At 45.9% G+C, this 20,000-nt stretch overlaps 1 protein-coding gene across 1 annotated transcript in view; it reads right to left on the bottom strand.

The window, feature by feature from the left end:
• LOC122816213 overlaps nucleotides 1–20,000 on the bottom strand; it is a 1,390,304-nt gene that overhangs the window by 1,279,220 nt on the left and 91,084 nt on the right. The window contains exon 2 of the mRNA XM_044088959.1: nucleotides 19,533–19,572. Coding sequence (XP_043944894.1) covers nucleotides 19,533–19,561 — 29 coding nt within the window. The 5' untranslated portion in view covers nucleotides 19,562–19,572. The remainder of the gene's footprint in view (nucleotides 1–19,532; nucleotides 19,573–20,000) is intronic.

The following is a 20,000-nucleotide window of genomic DNA, read 5'->3' as shown; positions in this document are numbered from 1 at the left end:
TTCCAAGAAATAAATTTTATATCCGCAGTAGCAGCTGGTTCAAAAGGCGGTAGGGTGAGTTTTTCCAGCACAAAATTGAGGTCCCATGCAGGAGTTGGTGCTCTCCTGGGGGGGCCTTAAATTTTTGGTCCCTCTAAGGTACTGCTTTAGCAGGGGATGAGAAAAGCGAGGAGGCTCTGTGTTGTAATGAGCCGAGATGGCAGAGGCATGGATTTTTATTGAAGGAAAAGACAGGCCCTTGTGAAGCATCTCAGTTAAGTATTGCAAAATCTGAGGAATATCGGGCTTTGCTGTATCTATTCCTTGTGCTTGGTTCCAAGCACAGAATCTCTTCCATTTATCAGCATAAGATTTTCTAGTACTAGGCCTTCTAGCCTCCAAAATGACATCCATCACAGGTTTACTGAGAGATGTGATTGGTGAAATTAGTTAATTAGCCATGCTGCAAGATTCAGAGTTTGGAGCAGAGTGTGCATAATTTGATAGTTCTGCTGAGACAATAGATGAGGTGTTTGAGGCAAGTACCACGGAGAAAGGTGTGACATATTCCTTAGAAGCGGGTACCATTGTTGACGAGGCTAGTCTGGAGCAATCAGAATCATTTTTGTTTTTTCCTGTCTGACTTTTAGTAAGACCTTGGAGAGTAGAGGCAGAGGGGGAAAGGCATAGACTGATAGGTTTTTCCAGCTGAAGGATAGCATGTCCACTTTCCATGCTTTTTTGTGATGAGTTCTTGTGCAGAATTTGTCCAACTGATAGTTTCGGGGAGAGGTAAATAGATCTATGTCTGGGCTCCCCCATTTTCGTGTCAACATGCTGAAGATTTGTGGATCCAATTTCCATTCATGTGGGTCCATAAGATTTCTGCTTAGGTCGTCTGCCATAGTATTTTGCTTTCCTGGCAGGAACTGAGCTTGAAGATGTATTTGGTAAGTCAAGGATGTGTTCCACAAGGCCATGGCTAGTCTGCAAAGGGGGTAGGAGTGGGTACACCCCCCTGCTTGTTTATGTACCACATAACTGTGGTGTTGTCCGTCTTCATCAGTAGTTGTCCTGGATGAAGGAAGTCCTTGAAGGCTGTCAAAGCATTCTGTACAGCTAGCATTTCTTTCTGGTTGATCTGTAGATGCATTTGATTTGGGATCCATTTGCCCTGAATGCATCTCCCTGCCAGATGGGCTCCCCAAGCATAGTCTGACACATCTGTAGTTAGGGTTTGGGTGGCAGGGAGTAGAATGAATAACTGTCCCTTGTTTTGATGACATGCCACTGCCCAACAAAGGAACTCCTGTTGCAGGCAGGGAATGAGAGGAATCATTGTTTCCAGGCTGTGACAATGTTGACTCCATAAGCTTTTTAGGTACCATTGAAGTTTCCTCATATATAGTCTTGCATATGGAATTAGTAGAATGCAGGATGCCATGAACCCTAAAGCCTGCAGAATTTGTCTTGCAGATAGCTGGGTTTTTGTTGCCACTTGTTTGAAGTATGTTGTCAATTGAATTTGTTTGTCTGGCTTGAGGAAAGCCATCTGGGCAGTTATATTCAAGCTTGCACCCAGGAATGTAATTATTTGAGAGGGTACCAGTTGTGATTTCTTTTCATTTATGGTGTACCCTAGGCATGTTAGAAGCCTTTTTACAAACGCCAGATGCTGAAGAAGGGTGTCCTTGTCCTCTGCCTGAATGAGACAATCGTCCAGATATGGATAAATTTTAATGTTTCTTTATCTGCAAAATGCAATTACTGGTGCCAGGCACTTTTTGAAGACCCTGGGGGCAGTATATAAGCCAAAGGGCAGTGCAGAGGACTGGTAATGCGAATAGCCTGCTTTGAAGTGGAGGTATCTTCTGCAAGATTCCCTGATTGGGATATGCAGGTATGCCTCTTTTAGGTCTAGAGTCACCAACCAGGCATTCTTGCCTAGCATAGGCAGAAGCTGTTGTAAAGTCAGCATTTTGAATTTTGGAATGTCCAGGAAAGTGTTTAGAATGGATAAGTCCAGACTTGGACGCTTTTCTGGGTACCAGGAAAAGTCTTGAATAAAACCCTTGTTCTTTTTTCCTTTTCGGGTACTGGCTGAATAGCCTCCTTATCCATGAGGGACATGACTTGTTTCTGGGCCTCTGTCCACTGATTTGGTGGAGCCGGAGGCAGGAAATCAGGAGCCATGCTTGATTCTGAGAAAACATCAACAACAATGTCTAATACAGGAGGTATAGCCTATGCTGAGGAAGAAGAAGAAAATCCCTAAGCCTCTTTTTGGATTCTGAGAAGTCCTGACTCTCCCACTGAAAAATGTTCCCTTAAAAGTATGCAAAAAGTCTCTCCAGAAGAGTAATCCTCAGGAGGAGAAGCAGAAGGGATTGATTCCTCTGCATCAGAGTCCTCATAAGGTGGGATAGAAAATTCCTGATCAGAAGTGGAATCAGAGGAAATGGAAACCTGATCTAAAGATTCATAAATCAGTGCCTTGCCTAGGCCTCTTAGCTGGGACGGGGGGGTTGGGAACCCTTGAGCATTTCTTCTGGAGCATTTCTCCCTGGGCCTCTGCTGAAAACAGGATCTGTGGAACCTAGTCGGACTTTCCCGGTCAACAAATGTTAAATAAATAAATAAAATAAATAAAATAAAATAAATTGATCAAGGTAATTAAATCCTTGGCCATTTTGATCATTTGTTTTTTAGGCATAGGGGCCTGAGCACGTGGCTCATGTGTCGGTTTTTTAGACATAGAAGTAGGTTTTGACCTTGTTTTTGATGATGGCGTTGGTTTAATATACAAATGTTGAGACCTGAAAACACCCTCAAAAGCCGATGCCTGCTCAGCGGCTCCGGACCCATCCAAGGGAGAGACATCCGCGGGTTTAATACTTGCTGAATCTCAAGGCATACCAGACTCCGAATGGGTCTCGGTAGAGGCCTGCGACTCAAAAGTAGCGGGCATCAGGGGCTGCGAAAGCACCTCACTGAGTACCGGTGAATCGGCGACTGGCTTAGGAGAAGCTTTGTCGTCGGGTTTGGACCTCGACAGTCTGTCTCTGTCTTTTTCCTTGCGTTTTTTGTGAATTCTGGTAGTCGGATTGCTAACCGATGACATTTCAGGATAGGTAAATCTTGGACCAAAGTACTTAGAAGCAAAAATATAATGACGCTTAATAGTGCGTTGGTTAAATTTAGCACAAAACCGACAATAAGGCACGTTGTGATCAGGGCCTAGGCAAGGAATACAGTACAAATGAAAATTCTTATGAGGTATTTGCTTCCCACAAGTAATACAATTATTAACTTTTACTGACATCAGTAAGGAGCAAGAAAAAGTTTCCCCAACGGGCTACTTAGCTTTAGATTGAAGACTTCGGTTCTGAAACTCGAAAACGAAAATTTCAGGAGTCGGCCGACCGGCACTTGCGAACTGCTTCTGCTTCGGGCACCACGCAGCAAGAAAGACTGATTAAAACGGTGTAGGCTGCATGTTTTATACCCCTGACAACCTGACGTCATGGAAGAGGAGACAGCATCTGACGCAGGACCCAAGACTTTGTTATTCAAGCTGACTGAGGGCAACCTGACAGCAGATTACCCAAATGTAATGACTGCAACAGTGAAATACGAAGAACATCTCTCCAATTGCTGCAGGTGTTTGGAAAGAAACATACCAAAGGGAGCATTGTACTCTATTATTGGCCTGATGAAGGAAGAGTACAGGGGGGTTATAACCTTTTTTTTTCTGGAGACAATGCCCTTACTTACGAGATGAGCAATATAAAATGCCCTTCTTACCACTGTGGATACATGGTGATCGAAGTTAAGGTTGCTGTCGACCTGTATGCCCAGATCTCTCACAACTGACTGTGTGCTTAGAGTACTGCTATTGATGTCGTAGTTTGCAGGAATATCACCCTTGTCAAAAGGGATGATAAACTTAAACTTAATGCAAACCAGTCATTAGTCTGCATAAGACCTTCTTGCAGGATGCTGATATCGTGAGAGGTTTCAATGAATGCTCCCAGTTTGCAGTCATGAGCAGACTGTCAGCCACAGTCCTTTAGTTTTAATCTGTACTTCAGAGAAGTAGATTCCGAACAGTACGGATCCCAGAATCGATCCTTGTGGCACACCACTGGTTATCAGTCTGCAGGAGGAGGTGTAGTCACCCATTTTGACTGTACGAGTTCTATCAATGAGCCAGTTTGCACCCACCTGACAATATATTGGTCGATACCCAGCTGGGTGAGTTTATCAATGATGCCCGAGTGGGGGATTGTGTGAAAGGCCTTGGCCAAGTCTAGGTAAGCAGTATGCACAGATTTGCCCTCATCTAGGCCTTTAGTGACTGTCTAGAACAAGTTCACCAAGTTTAACAGGCGTGATCTCTCCTTGACAAAGCCAAACTGGGTGGGGTTGAGCATTTGAAGATTTCCTATATCTTTGTTAATAAAGTCCATGATGATTTGTTCAACTGCCTTGCAGACAAGGTTGGTCAGGCTAATGGGTCTAGAGTTCCAGGGGTCCGTGGATGCACCCTCTTTCTGCAAAGGGATGACAGTTTTACATTCTGCTGAGACAAAGCTAGCACTTAGGCTGTGATAGTTAAGTGTGCCCAATGGTGATGTGAATTCCTGTTTAACCCATGTAGAACAAAGCCCAAGATGTTGTCTGGTCCCACAGAGGTTTTTTTTGGCCTTGAAGAGGGTGTTTAACACCTGTTCCTCAGAGATACTAGCTGGGGACATGTATTAGGGATGCTTTGGGGTATATGCGGTGGGGGCAGGGGAGTGAAATTTTCACTGAACCTGTCAGCCATCAGGTTTGCTATATCCACAGGTTCTGTATATGTAGTACCTTAACTACGAGTTCAGCTCAAATCTGGGCCTTACCTTTAAGATTACGGATGTAACTAATGAACGCCTTATGGTTATCCTTAGTTAGGGAAGCTAATTCATAGGTGTGTACTAGGCTAATGGCCCTGGAGCCTATATAAGCCTAGCCCAAGAAGAGTCCTTCGCATCATGCCGCCCAAAGTTAGTTCCCAATGCCCCTGTCAAGCATGGCCACTGAAGTGATCCCTGGGGTGAACTTCCTATTGCCCATCCACTCGTCAAGATTTCTCTTAAAGAGGGCCAGTGAAGTGGTCTGCATGATGTCACTGGAAAGTTTGTTCGAGAGTATGGGAGGCCTCTGGGTTAGGAGGTCCCTCCAGCATGTTCTGGATTTGTAGTTAGCTTTAGAGGACTTCACTAGGAGTCTTATTTGCTTGTTTAAGTTGAGGAGGGAGTGCTTCCGGTTCTGAGACTCTTCCTTCCCCTACTCTTAGGAAGCAATTTATTTCTCTTATTGTACAGCCCAGTGGTTCCCAAACTTTTTCGATTCTCAGCTCCCTTGTTAAATCCAGGTTTTCCCAAGGCGCCCCCCCTCCCCGTCAAATTCTAACAAGTATACTTTGCGAAATAGTTAATCATTTTTTTTTTTTTTTTATTAAAAGGGTTAGTTAGGTAAAAATAAATAACAAACGTACTTGGAGAATATTTTCTTGTTTCCTGCTACTTTGGAAAAAAGTTAACTTCATTTTCAGTACTTTATGAATCTCATTTAAATCCTGTGAAAAGAGGTGTTCTAGACCTCTGTTGAAAATGGGCATCTGTGCCCAGTCAAGACTTTCCCGGTAAACAAATGTCAATAAATGAATATTTTCATAAAGAACATTACTTATTTATTACTCATTACCAACTCCTGTATTAACTTTACTGACGTATCGGTGCAATCACAGCAGGTAATGGGGGACTCCACTCTCTTACTTACTATACTTTAATCATGGACAGTGCCACTGTGTGCAATGGAGGACAAATGAATAAATGGACTCTGACAGGAAAAGTTAGGAACTAATGAATAAGCATACGGGAAAGCATCAGAACACTTAAGTACTTAACTCATATCGCTCAAACCCTTACTTAAAGCAAAGCATCTGGACAAAGCCAAAAATAATGGGGAGATGGATAGTGACCCCAAAATAGGGACACATTATATATATTGTTCCTATAAACTTAGAAAATTGCTAGAATAACATATATAGTGTTATCTTACACTTTCTGAAAGATATGAAGTCAAACTCAAAAGTCTGTCTTCATTTAGTGAGTTCTACTCTCAATGATTTGTCACAAAATAAACTGTTGGAGGAACAGTCAATAAATATGAGGCAAAAGTCTGAACAGTTCAGAGGTATGACTTAACATTAAAAGTTTATGTAACTTTACTTACACAAATAACAGGGTGTCATGCAAACAACATAATCAATGAGCAGTGCCATAAACAAATATATGATGAATGAAGCACATTGCAGGAAAATGCTATGCATCACACCAACTGAAATGTTCCAACTACTCCAACAAGCAGCTCAAACATGATGTGCCACCAGAGTGGTTAGAGCCTGCTACTAAAGAATCTGAGGAGACCACTGAAAGCAGAAATGTATTCCTAGCTACTGCAATGGGATCCTGTAAAACTGGTTTCCCAAATGACAAACAAAAATAAAGAAATGCAAAAGAAAATCAAATGCCATTCCATTTTACCTCAGAAATCTTGCTTCATAAAGATACATCTTTTCAAATAAGCCAGTGAGCAACTAGGCAAAAAGATAATAAACATCATAATTCCAGAACCAATTTTACAACCACACACAAATTGTGTACAGCTGTCAGTTTGGTCATTCATTTTGTGAATGAATCCGTAAGGTAGTGAATTGGGAAACGATGCTGAGAGGAGAATACTGCCCAAGCCCTTACCTTTATCTCGAACCACAAAGCACTGCTTCACTGGCCCAACTTTGTTGACTACCTCAAGCAATTATTGCTGGCAGAAGATGGAAGGTTGAGCACAAACAGAGTCGACCCAGCCATTACAGGAATTCAGGCTTTCATGAAAAAATAATTTAACACGCACTCCAAACACGTAAAAAATAATTAGAAGTTATGTACTCACCATAACGTTCCATCTGAGTAGGTAGTTCATTTGTCTGCAACCTGTGGGTTACGGATCCGATATCGTATCCGAGCCTGCAACTTGTTTCAAGCTAATGGATCCGAGCTCCTAGCCCCTCCCTTCACCCATAATCCCCTGCTAACCCCTCCATGACCTCAGATCGAGTTTGCCTCTCCATATATATCCGACAAAGGATATCTAAAAAAATACTAATAGATCCAAGAAGGTCAGGGGGAAGGAGGGGGGGATGGTTGCAGACAAATTAACTACCTACTCAGATGGAACGTTATGGTGAGTACTTAACTTCTAAATCTAATGGAATGTTCATTTGTCTGCAACCTGTGGGACAGAGTCCCCAGCTACCTGTACCCTGGGTGGACATCATGGAAGGATATTCTGAAGCACCCAGAGCCAAAGGATGCTCTCCCTCTAGAAAGCAGGTCTAGCTTGTAGTGGTTGATAAAGGTATGAGATGAAGCCCAAGTGGCTGCAGAACAAATACCATCCAAGGGAACTCTAGACTTGAAAGCCGCAGAAGTAGAAATGGAGCGAGTGGAATGAGCACGAACTCCTTCTGTGGGGCCTACCGAGGCTTGATAAGCTAGCAGGATACATTGGGAAATCCAGCGAGATAAGGATACTTTAGAGATAGCTTTCCCCAAATTAAATTTGGCAAAGGAAACGAACAGCTGGTCGGATTGTCTATGGCCAGCCGTCCTATGGTATAAAAGCGAAGCTGCCTATGAACATCCAATGAGTGCAGCTTGTATTCACCCTTATTTTGATATTTAGGAAGAAAACCGGTAAATTGATGGATTGGTTTATGTTGGTTTCTGATGCTATCTTGGGAAGAAAGGAGGGATTGATCCTGAGGTACACTCTATCAGGATGAAAGATCAGATACAGAGGTTTCTGAGGAAAGAGCCTGAAGTTCCGACACTCTTTTCAGAAGTAATGGCTACAAGGAATGCCGTTTTCCATGACAAGAATTTGAGGTCCACTGTAGCGGGTTCAAAGGGTGGAGCAGTCAAGGCTTGAAGAACTAAAGTAAGATCCCATGGGTACGGCTTCTTTACAGGAGGTCTAAGTAAAAGGTACCCTTGAGAAAGGTTTTACATAATTTGGCTGACATCAAGGGTCCTGTATCATGTCCCACATGATAATGAGAAATGGCTGCCAATTGCACTTTGACAGTTGAACAACTAGCACCTTCTTGAAAGAGTTCAGTTAGGAAATCTAAAATGGATGTGAGAGGGGCGTAAAGGGATCTAGCTCGGCGCTCCGCCCAGATGGAAAAACGTTTCCATTTGCTGTGATATACCTTCCTGGTGGAGGGCTTATGTGCTGCCACGAGGATGGCTTTGACTTGTGAAGAGATACGGGAGTCCTAACTAGGAGTGGAACTGGAGCAACCAAGCTGTCAGTTTCAGATTGTCCAGGTTTGGAGTTGGCAAGTCCAATGGATGGGAGATGAGATCCGGGATGGGATCTAGAATCCAAGGGTGATTCACAAGGTGAGATCACAGGTAAGGAACAAATTTGTCGAGGCCAGAATGGGGCAATGAGAATCATTTTGCTCCCCAAATGTGAGGCTTTCTGTAACAGTTGTAACATCATTGGAAGAGGAGGATAGGCATAGAGTAGACCGGGTGGCCAAGCATGCACCAGAGTCTCTTGGAGATTCCCTGGTGGGGGATTAGGAAGAAATTGTAAGCATTTGGCGTTTGATGGAGATGCAAAAGATCGCAGGGTTGCCCCCATGTTGCGAATATCTGCTTAGCTACTAGAGGATTGAGAGACCACTTTCGTAGGGGGTAAGAAGGTGCGGCTGAGCTTGTCCGCTAGGATGTTGGTCCTCCCAGATGTGGTTGCAATCAGAAAGCGGTTGGTGGAGATCGCCCATTCCCACACTCTCATGGCCAGCGGCAAAGAGGATAAGATCTGGTTCCCCCCTGTTTGTTGATATACCAGACCACTGACATGTTGTCTGAGTGAATTGCAATCGTTCCTGTGGGGAGGAAGCTCTGAAGTGCTTGCAACGCTAACAGCACCGCTCTCATCTCCAGAAAGTACAGTTTTGTACCTACCATAAATGTAGATGTTCGAGTGCTAATACAGCTGCAGTAATCACAGATGGGTTTTCAGCCGTCAGGCGGTCCCTCGGTCGGCCGAATTCCAAAGTCTTGGTCCGGCGTCGGTTGTCATCGCATACTCTTCTGACGTCAGGAAGGCCAGAGTATATAAGACACAGCCGACGCCATGTTCTTCAGTCTTTCTTGCCCCAGATGTCAGGTGCCCCAAAAAGGAAGGCAATACATAAATAAAGCTAATCTGCATATGCAAGCAATGCAATGTAAAGCAAAAACAATGTAAGCAAGCAAATAAAACATGGCAGGATAACCCAGTCAAGTGGTATGAAGAGGTTGATAGGCCCTATGCCTTTACCAAGTAGGGAAGGAGGGAGGAAACCTGTACTGCAGCTGTATTAGCACTCGAACATCTACATTTATGGTAGGTACAAAACTGTACTATGTTCATCGTGCATACAGCTGCAGTAATCACAGATGGGTAGAGTCCCAAAGCTATGCATAGGGTGGTAGGTACTATGAGGAACTGGGTTGAGCCAGAATGCCCTGCAAAACGGCAGTGGCAAAGCCTGCTCTTGTTCTGGAATATAAGGGCAGGTGGTAGTGTTTTGTGAAGGTATGTACAGAACTCCAAGTGGCTGCCTCCAAGATATCCTTAGTAGGCACACCTCTGAGGAAGGCTGTAGAGGTGGCTGTGGCCCTGGTGGAGTGAGATCTGATACCAGTAGGGACAGGTTTCCCATGATAGGAGTAACAAAATCGTATGCAGTGGCCAATCCACTTGGAAATGGTCTGTTTGGTAACTGGTTTCCCTGGAGCCCCTACGGCATAGGACACAAAAAGTTGGTCTGATTTCCTGAAGGACTTTGTTCTGTCCAAATAGTAACGTAGCTGCCTATGGATGTCTAAAGAGTGAAGCAGCCTTTCCCTTTGTTTTGAGGTTAGGATAAAAGGTAGGAAGGTGTATGGCTTGGTTTAAGGGCTACCCTAGATACCACTTTAGGCATAAAAGATGGGTTGGTGCAGAGGGAAACCCTGTCCTGATGGAAGATGAGGAAGGGCTGCACCGCCATGAGGGCCTGAAGTTCAGAAACCCTACGAGCTGAAGTGATGGCCAGAAGGAAAGCTGTTTTCAGGACAAATATTGTAGATCTGTTGAAGCAGCAGGTTCAAAGGGAGGCAATGTTAATTTTTCTAGTATGTAATTAAGGTCCCAGGCTGGTATTGGTTGTTTCCTTGGAGGTCTTATATTCTTAGCCCCTCTGAGGAACTGCCGTAAGAGTGGGTGTGAGAATAAAGGAGGATCCATGTTGAATTCTGCAGAAATGGCTGAGGCGTGTATTTTGATTGAAGAAAATGAAAGTCCACTGCTCAGTAGTTCAGCTAGGTACTGTAAAACCTGAGGCAAGTTCAATTTTCTAGGGTCCTGTCCTCTTTTCTCATTCCAACATCAAAACCGCTTCCATTTTGAGTAAGCTTTTCTAGTAGATGGTCTTCTGGCCTCCAAAATGACATCCTGCACCTCCTTGGAGAGTAGAGTTTGATGTGGTGTTAAGGAATTTTCCATGCAGCGAGGTTGAGTGTTTTCAGCTGGCTGTGAAGGGTTTTGTAGTTGTTCTCGTCAGCAAAAGAGGTATTAGAGGCAGGGACCAGGGAGGAGTATGTGTTAGGCTCCTCAGGAGTGGATACCAGTGTTGCCTTGGCCAGTCTGGAGCAATCAGTATCATCCTCGGTTTGTCTGTTCTTGCTTTCAAAAGCAACTTGGGCAGAAGAGGCAGAGGTGGGAATGCATAAACTGTCCATGTTGTCCAACTGAATGAAAGGCGTCCACTTTCCAGGCCTTTGGATGGAAGGTCCTTGAACAAAACCTTTTCAATTGATGGTTTCTGTGGGAGGCAAAAAGATCTATATCTGGCCTCCCCACGCTGGACTATCTCCGTAAACACCTGTGGATGTAGCTTCCATTCGTGTGGATCTGTCATATTCCTGCTCAGAGTGTCTGCCAGTGTGTTTTCCATGCCTGGCAAGTACTGTGCTTGAAGTTCGATTTGTCTTTCCAGAGCCAAGTTCCAAAGAGTCATGGCTAGTCTGCACAAGGGGTATGAGTGAGTTCCTCCTTGTTTGTTTATGTACCACATTACTGTGGTGTTGTCTGTTCTTATGAGCAATTGTCCTGGATGCAGGAAGTCCTTGAAAGCTGTAATTGCATTTATTACTGCCAGCATTTCTTTTTGATTGATGTGAAGGTGCTTTTCCTTTGGGACCATCTGCCCTGAATGCACCTGTCCTTCATGTGCGCCCCCCAGGCGTAATCTGAGGCGTCTGTGGTTATGACTTGTTTTGCTTGAGGCTTGCAGAATGGGAGGCCTGTGTTTACTTGACATGCTTGGGCCCACCATAGGAATTCCTTTTGTAGACATGGAATTATTGGAATAATTGCTTCCAAGCTGTGACTGTGTTGAGACCATAGATTTTTTAGGTACCATTGAAGTTTCCTCATATGCAGCTTTGCACACGGGATTAGAAGAATGCAAGATGCCATGAATCCCAGAGCCTGCAGGATTTTCCTTGCAGTAAGCCTGGTACTTTTTGCTAGTATTTTGAAGTACTGAGATAATTGCCCTTGTTTTTCTGGCGTAAGGTATGCCATCTGGGTGTTTGTGTCCAAGCTGGCACCCAGGAAGGTTATTTTCAGAGAAGGTGTTAGCTTTGATTTCTCCTTGTTGATGGTGTATCCCAGAAAGTAGTAACCGTGTCACATATGCCAGATGTTCCAGTAGTATATGTTTGCTGTCCACTTGGATCAGGCAGTCGTCCAGATAAGGGTAAATTTGTATCCCTTGAAGTCTGCAATAGGCAATCACTGATGCCAGGCACTTGATGAATACTCTGGGCGCAGTAGATAAGCCAAAGGGCAATGCAGAGAATTGATAGTGGATTGAACCTGCAAGAAATCTGAGGTATCTTCTGCAGCTTTGTCTGATTGGGACATGCAGGTATGCCTCCTTGAGGTCCAATGTTACCAGCCAAAACTCCTTGCCCAGCATGGGAAGAAGTTGCTGTAATGTGAGCATCTTGAATTTTGTGCAGTAGAAATGTGTTTAGGATGGATAAGTCCAGAATGGGTCTCCAGTCGGTTCCTTTTCTTGGTACCAGGAAAAGTCTTGAATAAAAACCTTGACCTTGTTGGTGCGTAGGTACCTTTTGTATAGCCCTCATGTTTAGGAGCTTTGAAATTTGCAGTTGTGCCTCTACCCTTTGATTTTGTGGTAGGTTTGGCATGCCTCTCATTTTTGGAAGAGTGTGAAATTGAAATTTGTAGCCTCTGTTTATAATGTCCAGTATCCATTTGTCTGTTGTGACAATATGCCAATTGCTTGCAAATAATGCTAGTTTCCTCCCAAAGGTGCTGCCAGCTGAAACTTGCTTGGCATGGAAATGAGGAGTCATTGAGTTTGCTTCCTGTATTGTTGTGCACTGTCTTCACCACCTCTTGGTGCTGGAGATTGCCATTGTCTGCCTCTATATGACCCTTGTGGTTGCCCTCTGCCCCTTCCGCGTCTGTATCTGCCTCTTTGGGGCTTGTCAGTGGCTGGAAAGGACCAGTTTTTTGATGGCCAATTCCTGCTAAATCGTGGTGGCTGGACCTGTAAGAAAGCTTTGACAGTTTGCATAGATTTGGCTTTCTCTTCCATTTTTCGTAATATATCCTCAGCATTAGTACCAAAAAGAACATCCTTTTGTAAAGGTGCATCAAGGAGTTTTGCTTTCACATGATCAGGCAGATTTTGTTCCCTAAGCCAGGCATGTCTGCGAATGACTGATCCTGTAGCAGCCGCTCTACTGGAGGCCTCAAGGGCATCATAACCACATTGTAAAGTGTGTTTACCTACTTGTTCTGCACTATGCATCATATCCTGTAACTCTTTTAAATCTGGTTGTTCAGGATGAGACATTTTGTTTTTTAATTGTGATAACAGGAACTGTTGATATTTAATCATATGAAACTGGCAGTTTAAGGCCCTCATGGCTAGGGTGGCCGAGGTATAAACTTTCTTACCCCACCTTTCTAGAGATCTAGATTCCCTTTCTGCAGGAAGTGGATTCTTGGCAGTGGAGGCCTTTATTCCCTTAGGGCCTTGTGAAATGGTTTCAGGGTCAGCATTATGGCCTTTGTAGAAATTGGTGAGAACTGGGTACTCTGTAATATCTATCAGGCTTAACTGGTGCAGGAGGCAGTGAATCAGGATTAAAACAAGCCTCGAATAGACATCATTCAGTACCTCCAAAACAGGGGGAATAGCCAGAGGTCTGTGCTGAGGTAGCCAAAGAAATTCCCTAAGTCTTTTCTTGGAGTCTGAAAAGTCTTGGCCTTCCCAATGGAAGTGTTCCCTCAAGGTGTGCAAGGTTTCCCCAAAGAAAAATCCTCAGGGGATACAGAAGGAATAGATTGCTCTGCATCGAATCCTCAAAGGGGAGTAAGAGTGTTCCTCAGCATCAGAATGCTCTGATAAAATGGAGCCCTGATCAGAAGAGGGGGATTCTTCCTCCACTCTGGGTCTCTTGTCAGGAGGGCTGAGAACCTCTGATAAGAGTTATTAGATCCTCAGCCATTTTAAGCATCTGTTTCTTAGGCATGGGTCCAGGAGATGGGCCTTGAGCAGCAGGCCTAGTGTGATGCCTGGCTGCTTTGGATTTAGTAAAGGCCTTAATAGAAAAAAGAGGATGAAGGCCTAAATACACCATGGGTGGAAGTAGATCTGTCCACATTAGTAGGCTCGACATAAGCTGGGGCTTGGTTGTAGTCTGGGAAAGGGCCGATGACCCAGCGGTCTCGGTACAGAAGACACCGCCCGAAGGAGTGTCGTCGGTAGTCAGGGACTGCAAAGCGTCTCACTGAGAACCCGGACCACGTGGAGCCTGTTTGGCGTGGTGTTGGTGGAGACCGCGGGCCTCGCATGTCGGTCCTTTTCCTTGCGTTTTTGGATAAAACGGTCGAGTGTCCGGCGACATTTTATAGTCAAAAGCTTTACCAAAAAGTGTTGGGCGAACTCCGCCCGGCGCTTGATAGTCGTTTATTGAAGGTAGCGCCAAAAGCGACAGCCCGAGGCGCCGTGGTCTGGGCCCCAAACAAGGTATGCAAAGGGAATGGAAATCCTTATGCGGTATTTGCTTCCCACAAGAAATACAATTATTACCTTTTTCTGACATCGGTCTGAGGCAAGAAAAGATTCCCCAACGGGGTACTTAGCTTTAATGAAGACTTGGTTCCAAATATTTTAAGTAATTCAGGAGCTGGCCGACCGGCACTTGCGAACTGCTTCTGCCGGGCACCGCGCGGCAAAAGACTGAAGAACATGGCGTCGGCTGTGTCTTATATACTCTGGCCTTCCTGGCGTCAGAAGAGTATCGACGACAACCGGCCGGACCAAGACTTTGGAATTCGGCCGACCGAGGGACCGCCTGACAGCTGAAAACCCATCTGTGATTACTGCAGCTGTATGCACGATGAACATCGTTGATATGCAGGGAGGTCTCTGTATCGTTCCACGTGCCTTGGACTGTCCTGCCTGAGTAATGCCCCACCCGAGGCGTCCATGGTCACCGTGGCGATGGGGGGAGAGGTGCAGAAGGGTCGGCCCGTATGGAAGTTTGATGCTTGGAGCCACCATAGTAACGCCCTTCTGCAAGCCTTGCTGATAGCAATGGGATGGTGGAGAGGGAGTGATAGGAAGGACCATTGCACTAACAGAGTCCAATGTAGGACTCGCATGTTCAAGCGAGCATGGAAGGAGTGTAATCGCTGCTGCCATAGAGCCTAGTGCCCTCAGGATCAATTCTGCTGGTGAAGCCTCTGAAAGAAGGATAGCCCGCACATGGAGTTGAAGACTTCTGATTCTCTCCGTAGTTAGGAAGGCTCGTAAATCTCTGGTGTTTATTCTGGCACCTATAAATTCTATGATCTGTGTTGGAGCCAGTAGGGATTTGCCGACATTGATAGTAATGCCTAGTTGTGGGGCTAGATGGAGAAAAAGTCTCTGGCTGTGCAAAGTAGATGCCTTGTTGGTGCGGTCAGGAGCCAGTCGTCCAGGTGCGGAAGACCTGAATTCCCTGGAGTCTCAGGTGGGCGCAATCACTGCTAACACTTTGGTGAACACCGGGGGCTGTGGTGAGGCCAAAGGGAAGGACCCTGAACTGGTAGTGACTGGCTCCCAGCCGGAAGCGAAGGAACCTCCTGGATCGTTTGTCCATTAAGATGTGGTATCATCCTTGAGGTCTATAGAGCACATCCAATCGTTCTCCCTCAGAAGGGGAGGATAGATTGAAGAGTGACCATTGAAATTTTTCCTTGGTTACTGACAGGTTCAAGCGGAAAGGTCTAGGATGGGTCTCAGATCCCCGTCTTTTGGCACCAAAAGAACCTGGAGTAGAACCCTAATCCGAGCTGGTCTTGGGGAGCGGGCTGGATGGCTCTTTTTCTTAGCAGCTGCTGTATTTCTGCGGCTCGCGGCCTCCCTGTGATCGGGTGGTACATCGGGAGGTTCTTGGATTGGGGACATGGAGAATTGGTATCTTGTACCCTCTGGATATGATCACGAAGCACCAGCGGTCTGTTGTGATTGACTCCCATGCCGCTAGATGCTTCAACGCCCCGACTGCCTCCAGAGTGGAGCAGTCTGGCAACCTCAGGGTTGCTGCGGCCGTTCAGAGAAAGGTTCTCTGGACCCGAAATTTCTCGGAACCCCTCTGCCCCTAGGGCGACGTCCTCCCTGTCCACCTCTGCCATGGTAGGACTGGTTGTCCGAGCTGGTTGGGATTGTTGTGATTTTGAACCACATCTTCTTCTGACCCTTTTGGTTCCTTGAAAGGACCGCTGGGGAGCAGAGAAGCGGACTCCGACGGCAGACAACGTCTTCCCGTCCTTCTCGCTCTGGACAAGCGTTTCGCAAACTGTTTTGCCAAAAAGGCAGAACCGAAGGCGTTAGCGAAGGATGCTTTAAAGGGCTCCGTAAAGTCGCAATGGCGGAGCCAGGCCTGGCGATCTCATGACTAGGCCTGCTCCGCTGGCCTAGCGGCTCCCTCTGTGGCGTGGGACAATAGCCGCATAGAGGTGTTAGAAATAGATCTTAGAGTGGCCATTTGGGTGGAGTATAAATGTTTATCCTCCTCCGACATGGACTCAGGGGGGGATGCAGCGTATTCTGTGATAAGATCCTGCTGCATCCTGATGACATGTGCCATATAGTTCAGAGACCTTACAGAGAAGGTCGCTGAACTAAAGACTCGCTTCCCTAAGCGATCCATCAAATGAGACTCTTTGCTCGGTGGATGGACTGAGGGACTATCCTGAGCTAATTCCCCTCTTTGTGGCTGCCGCTGTCAACATGGCATCTACAGGGGGGGCCCTTACTCCAATGAGACCGGTCAGAGGGGGGGCTAAGAATCCTATCCGGCCATTTGGGTATTGCCTCCACGGTGTCCGGATCCTTCCATGCCCTGGTGGTAATAAGGTCCACCAGGATGGCTGGAGGGACACCCAGGAGGTAGACGGGCCTGCCTCGAATGCCTCCAGAAACACGGACTCGTCAGATGAAGACTTGGGGGCAGACCACCCACCTCTGATTCTTAGCATCTCCATGATGTCTCCAAAGGAGACATCCTCAGAAGGTGATCTTGGGGAGCCTTCCCTTCCTCCAAGTCCGTGTCTTGAGTTAAGGACTCAGGAGTCCACGTGCCTCCTTTTGCACTTATGCTTGCGGGAGCTTCCTCGGGGACTGTCGAGGAGGCCTCGCCAGCGACATCTTGTTCCAATGGAACTATCTGTGACATCGAAGCAGGCTGCCCTTTGGCGGGTGATGGAAGCCTGGCCCAGCAGAGAGGGAGTGCAGGAGGAGAAGATGCAAGGGCCGGGGTCCGGATGCTCTCAACAGAGCCCTCTCCACAACATCGAATGCTGAGGAGAGCCACTCTCAATGGATCTGAAAGTCGGCTCCCACTCTGATCCGATGAAGGATCGGAGCAGCGCCGAGACCGTCGGATCCGAGGGACCAGTGTGCGCCGACCTGGGCGGAGCCGAAGGCACAATGAATCCCCGGATCCGGCTCGGACCACGGCTCCGAGAGGTCGGATCCGACAGACTCGAGGGTAGAATTGGGATCCGAGTACACAGTACTGTCGGCCGACCCACCCGGCTCAAGGCTGCTCGGCTCGAAGCGCTCGAACCGGTAGCGGGTGGAGAAGGAGCAATTGGGTGGAAAAAGGTGTCGAGCTCCCCTGAGGGGGAGAGCAAACACTCCATCTGCAGCTGGGCCTGGATGAACCTTCGCATCATCCGGTCCAAGTCTGCATCAGATAAACTAAGCGTGGATCTCGAAGAGGCCACTGAGGCAGGCCTGGAGTGCGCCTCGATGACCTCGGCCGATCGGGTCTCCTCCTCCCTCGGGCCCGGAGAAAGAAGGGATCGGAGCAGAGGAGGAGGAGACCTAGAAGCAATGGAGGAGAAGCTCGCTTAGCTGGCGGGGCGAAACAGAGGTCTCGGCCCGCCGCTTTGGTGCTTCTCCCTCCGTTTCTCCCTCCTGGCCTCCTGTCCTCCGACACTTTGGCGGGAGTTTGAGTCCCAGTCGGAGGCAGGGGCAGGAGTGGCAACCATCACAGGCTGTGATGGAGCCACAGGAGTGGTAGAGGCGGAGGCGAAGCCGAATCGGGGTAGAAGTCCGCCAGGACCAGCTTGACCTCCGCTCTTTCAGTGCCCTGGGGTTGCACGCTGCACAGATACTACACCCCAAGGTGAGGTGTTCAACCCCAAGGCACGAGCAGCACGAGTGTGGCCATCAGCCGGGAGAGCTTATGGCCACACTGGTACATTTATTCGAAATATGGCTTTTGGGGCCTCAGCCATTCCCTTTTTTTTTTTTTTTAAAGAAAGAAAAACAACTACACACACACACAGGCCCCAAAAGCACACCACAAACACTCACACACTAGCGACCAGCGAAGGGAGGGTATTAAACAAAAAATAGGGAACCTAACTCAGACACACTAAATAACAGTTAATTTAAACAAAAAAGTATTTTTCTGAAGAAAAAGTTAAATTTTTTTGTCACTTATCTGGAGCTCAAGAAAAAGGATCCTGCCATCACAAGCGCGGCAAACTAGATCTGAGGTCATGGAGGGGTTAGCAGGGGATTATGGGTGAAGGGAGGGGCTAGGAGCTCGGATCCATTAGCTTGAAACAAGTTGCCGGCTCGGATCCGATATCGGATCCGTAACCCACAGGTTGCAGACAAATGAACATTCCTACTTCAGATCATATTTTTTGTTCCAATCAAATAAACTGGATCAAATGCCAGTTGAAGCTAAATCACTGAATCAAATGTTAATCAATTTCCAATCACTGACTATGCATATGTGAGCAAAGGGCAAACCTTAGAAGGACAACCAATGAGGCTAAACACATCAGTAAACTTAGCAGTCCCCATTGAAACAGTCCCATCACCACACACACACACACACACACACTTAGAGCCTGCTATTTTCACTTAGGCAATGGCAATCATGTCGGTAAAGTGTGGCCAGCGGCTACAAAATAAACCGCGAACTAATAAGCTTAATAACTAAGCTTATTAGTGTGCGGTTTATTTTGCAGTTGTTAATTCGCGGCACCCATGTGAAGAAGCCGCGGCTCGCAAGGGCACCACAGCGCACACTTTGGGAACCCATGGCTTAGAAGATATCGACAAAATTGATGACATTTCCTCTGGTAAAAAAATCAAGTACTCTTATACCCTCAAGTCAGCACAACTCCGAGTCAGTTAGGGGAAGACAGCTTCCTATCTGTGTGGTACAGGAGGAGCTTCCTTGTGTCAAATCATTTTGTTAGACTTGTATAGTTTCACAGGGTGTTGTTAATCCTGTTGTTTTTTTTTTTTGTGATGCTACAAACTTTAGAAAATGAGATGTCCCATACCTCAGCAAAACAGCATTCTAGTCTAATCCTTCTCTGCAAGCATAAAGCATACCACAACAATCTCCTGAAATGGAAAAGTAGACCTGAAGCTGATCATCCCATATCTCCTCCCAACTCCCTGAGTGCCCTGATCACTTGTCAAGATTGAAGTCTTCAGTGTCACAGGTATAAAACCTTCAAGTCAGCTAAACCAACATAATATGCTTTCACTTTTCACTATGCACATACATTGCAAACTTTCATTGAAAGATAAGTGCCACATCCATAAATGTAATACACCCAATACTTTCTGGGAAACACTTGACCATATATCTCAGTTATGTTCTTTAGGAGTTCAAGTGACAATTTTAGTTATCCTTTCTGAAAATGTCATAATTAGCTATACAAAAAAAAAGGAAATGCATTACTTAGCAAACAATATAAACTTCAAGGGCTTTATTAAACACTGCCAAGTCATCATTAAAAATCAGAATTCTACATATACAAAATAAAATACTTACACATCTTTTCTACTTCGTTTGCCAGCCATCTGTCTCAGCTCTGGGGGGAGAAAGGCAAAGAAAGAGTAAGCTAAAGAAAGAAACCAAGGACTCCTGCTATATAGGACAAATCATCGCTGATATGAATACTTTTATAACTTCTGAAAATTACTGAAAAATACAAATTCATGTCTCAAATATAAACAAAAAATCCATCTGAGGAATACAATTCAAAATAAATACAGCTAACGGAGCTAAACCAGTTGCATGGTGTGAAGGGATAAAGCCATGACAGGCAAGGTAAGTTTGATTAACAGCTTGGATACTTGTGGAAGCTGGCAGGCAAGGATAAGAGTGAGTAGCTATTGCGGGAAGGAAAGTATCTCTGCCTAACCACATGGATGACATGTGGAGTTTAGGTTTAACATGTACTGCAGTGTGCTTCTGCACTGTAATGTGAAGGAAATTTGGAATACAGAAGCAGTCTTC

Source organism: Protopterus annectens, chromosome 12.part0 (genome assembly GCF_019279795.1).
Source record: "Protopterus annectens isolate FY-2018-M chromosome 12.part0, PAN1.0, whole genome shotgun sequence".
Taxonomy (NCBI): Eukaryota; Metazoa; Chordata; order Ceratodontiformes; family Protopteridae; genus Protopterus; species Protopterus annectens.
This window is presented reverse-complemented; position numbering and strand designations above follow the sequence as displayed.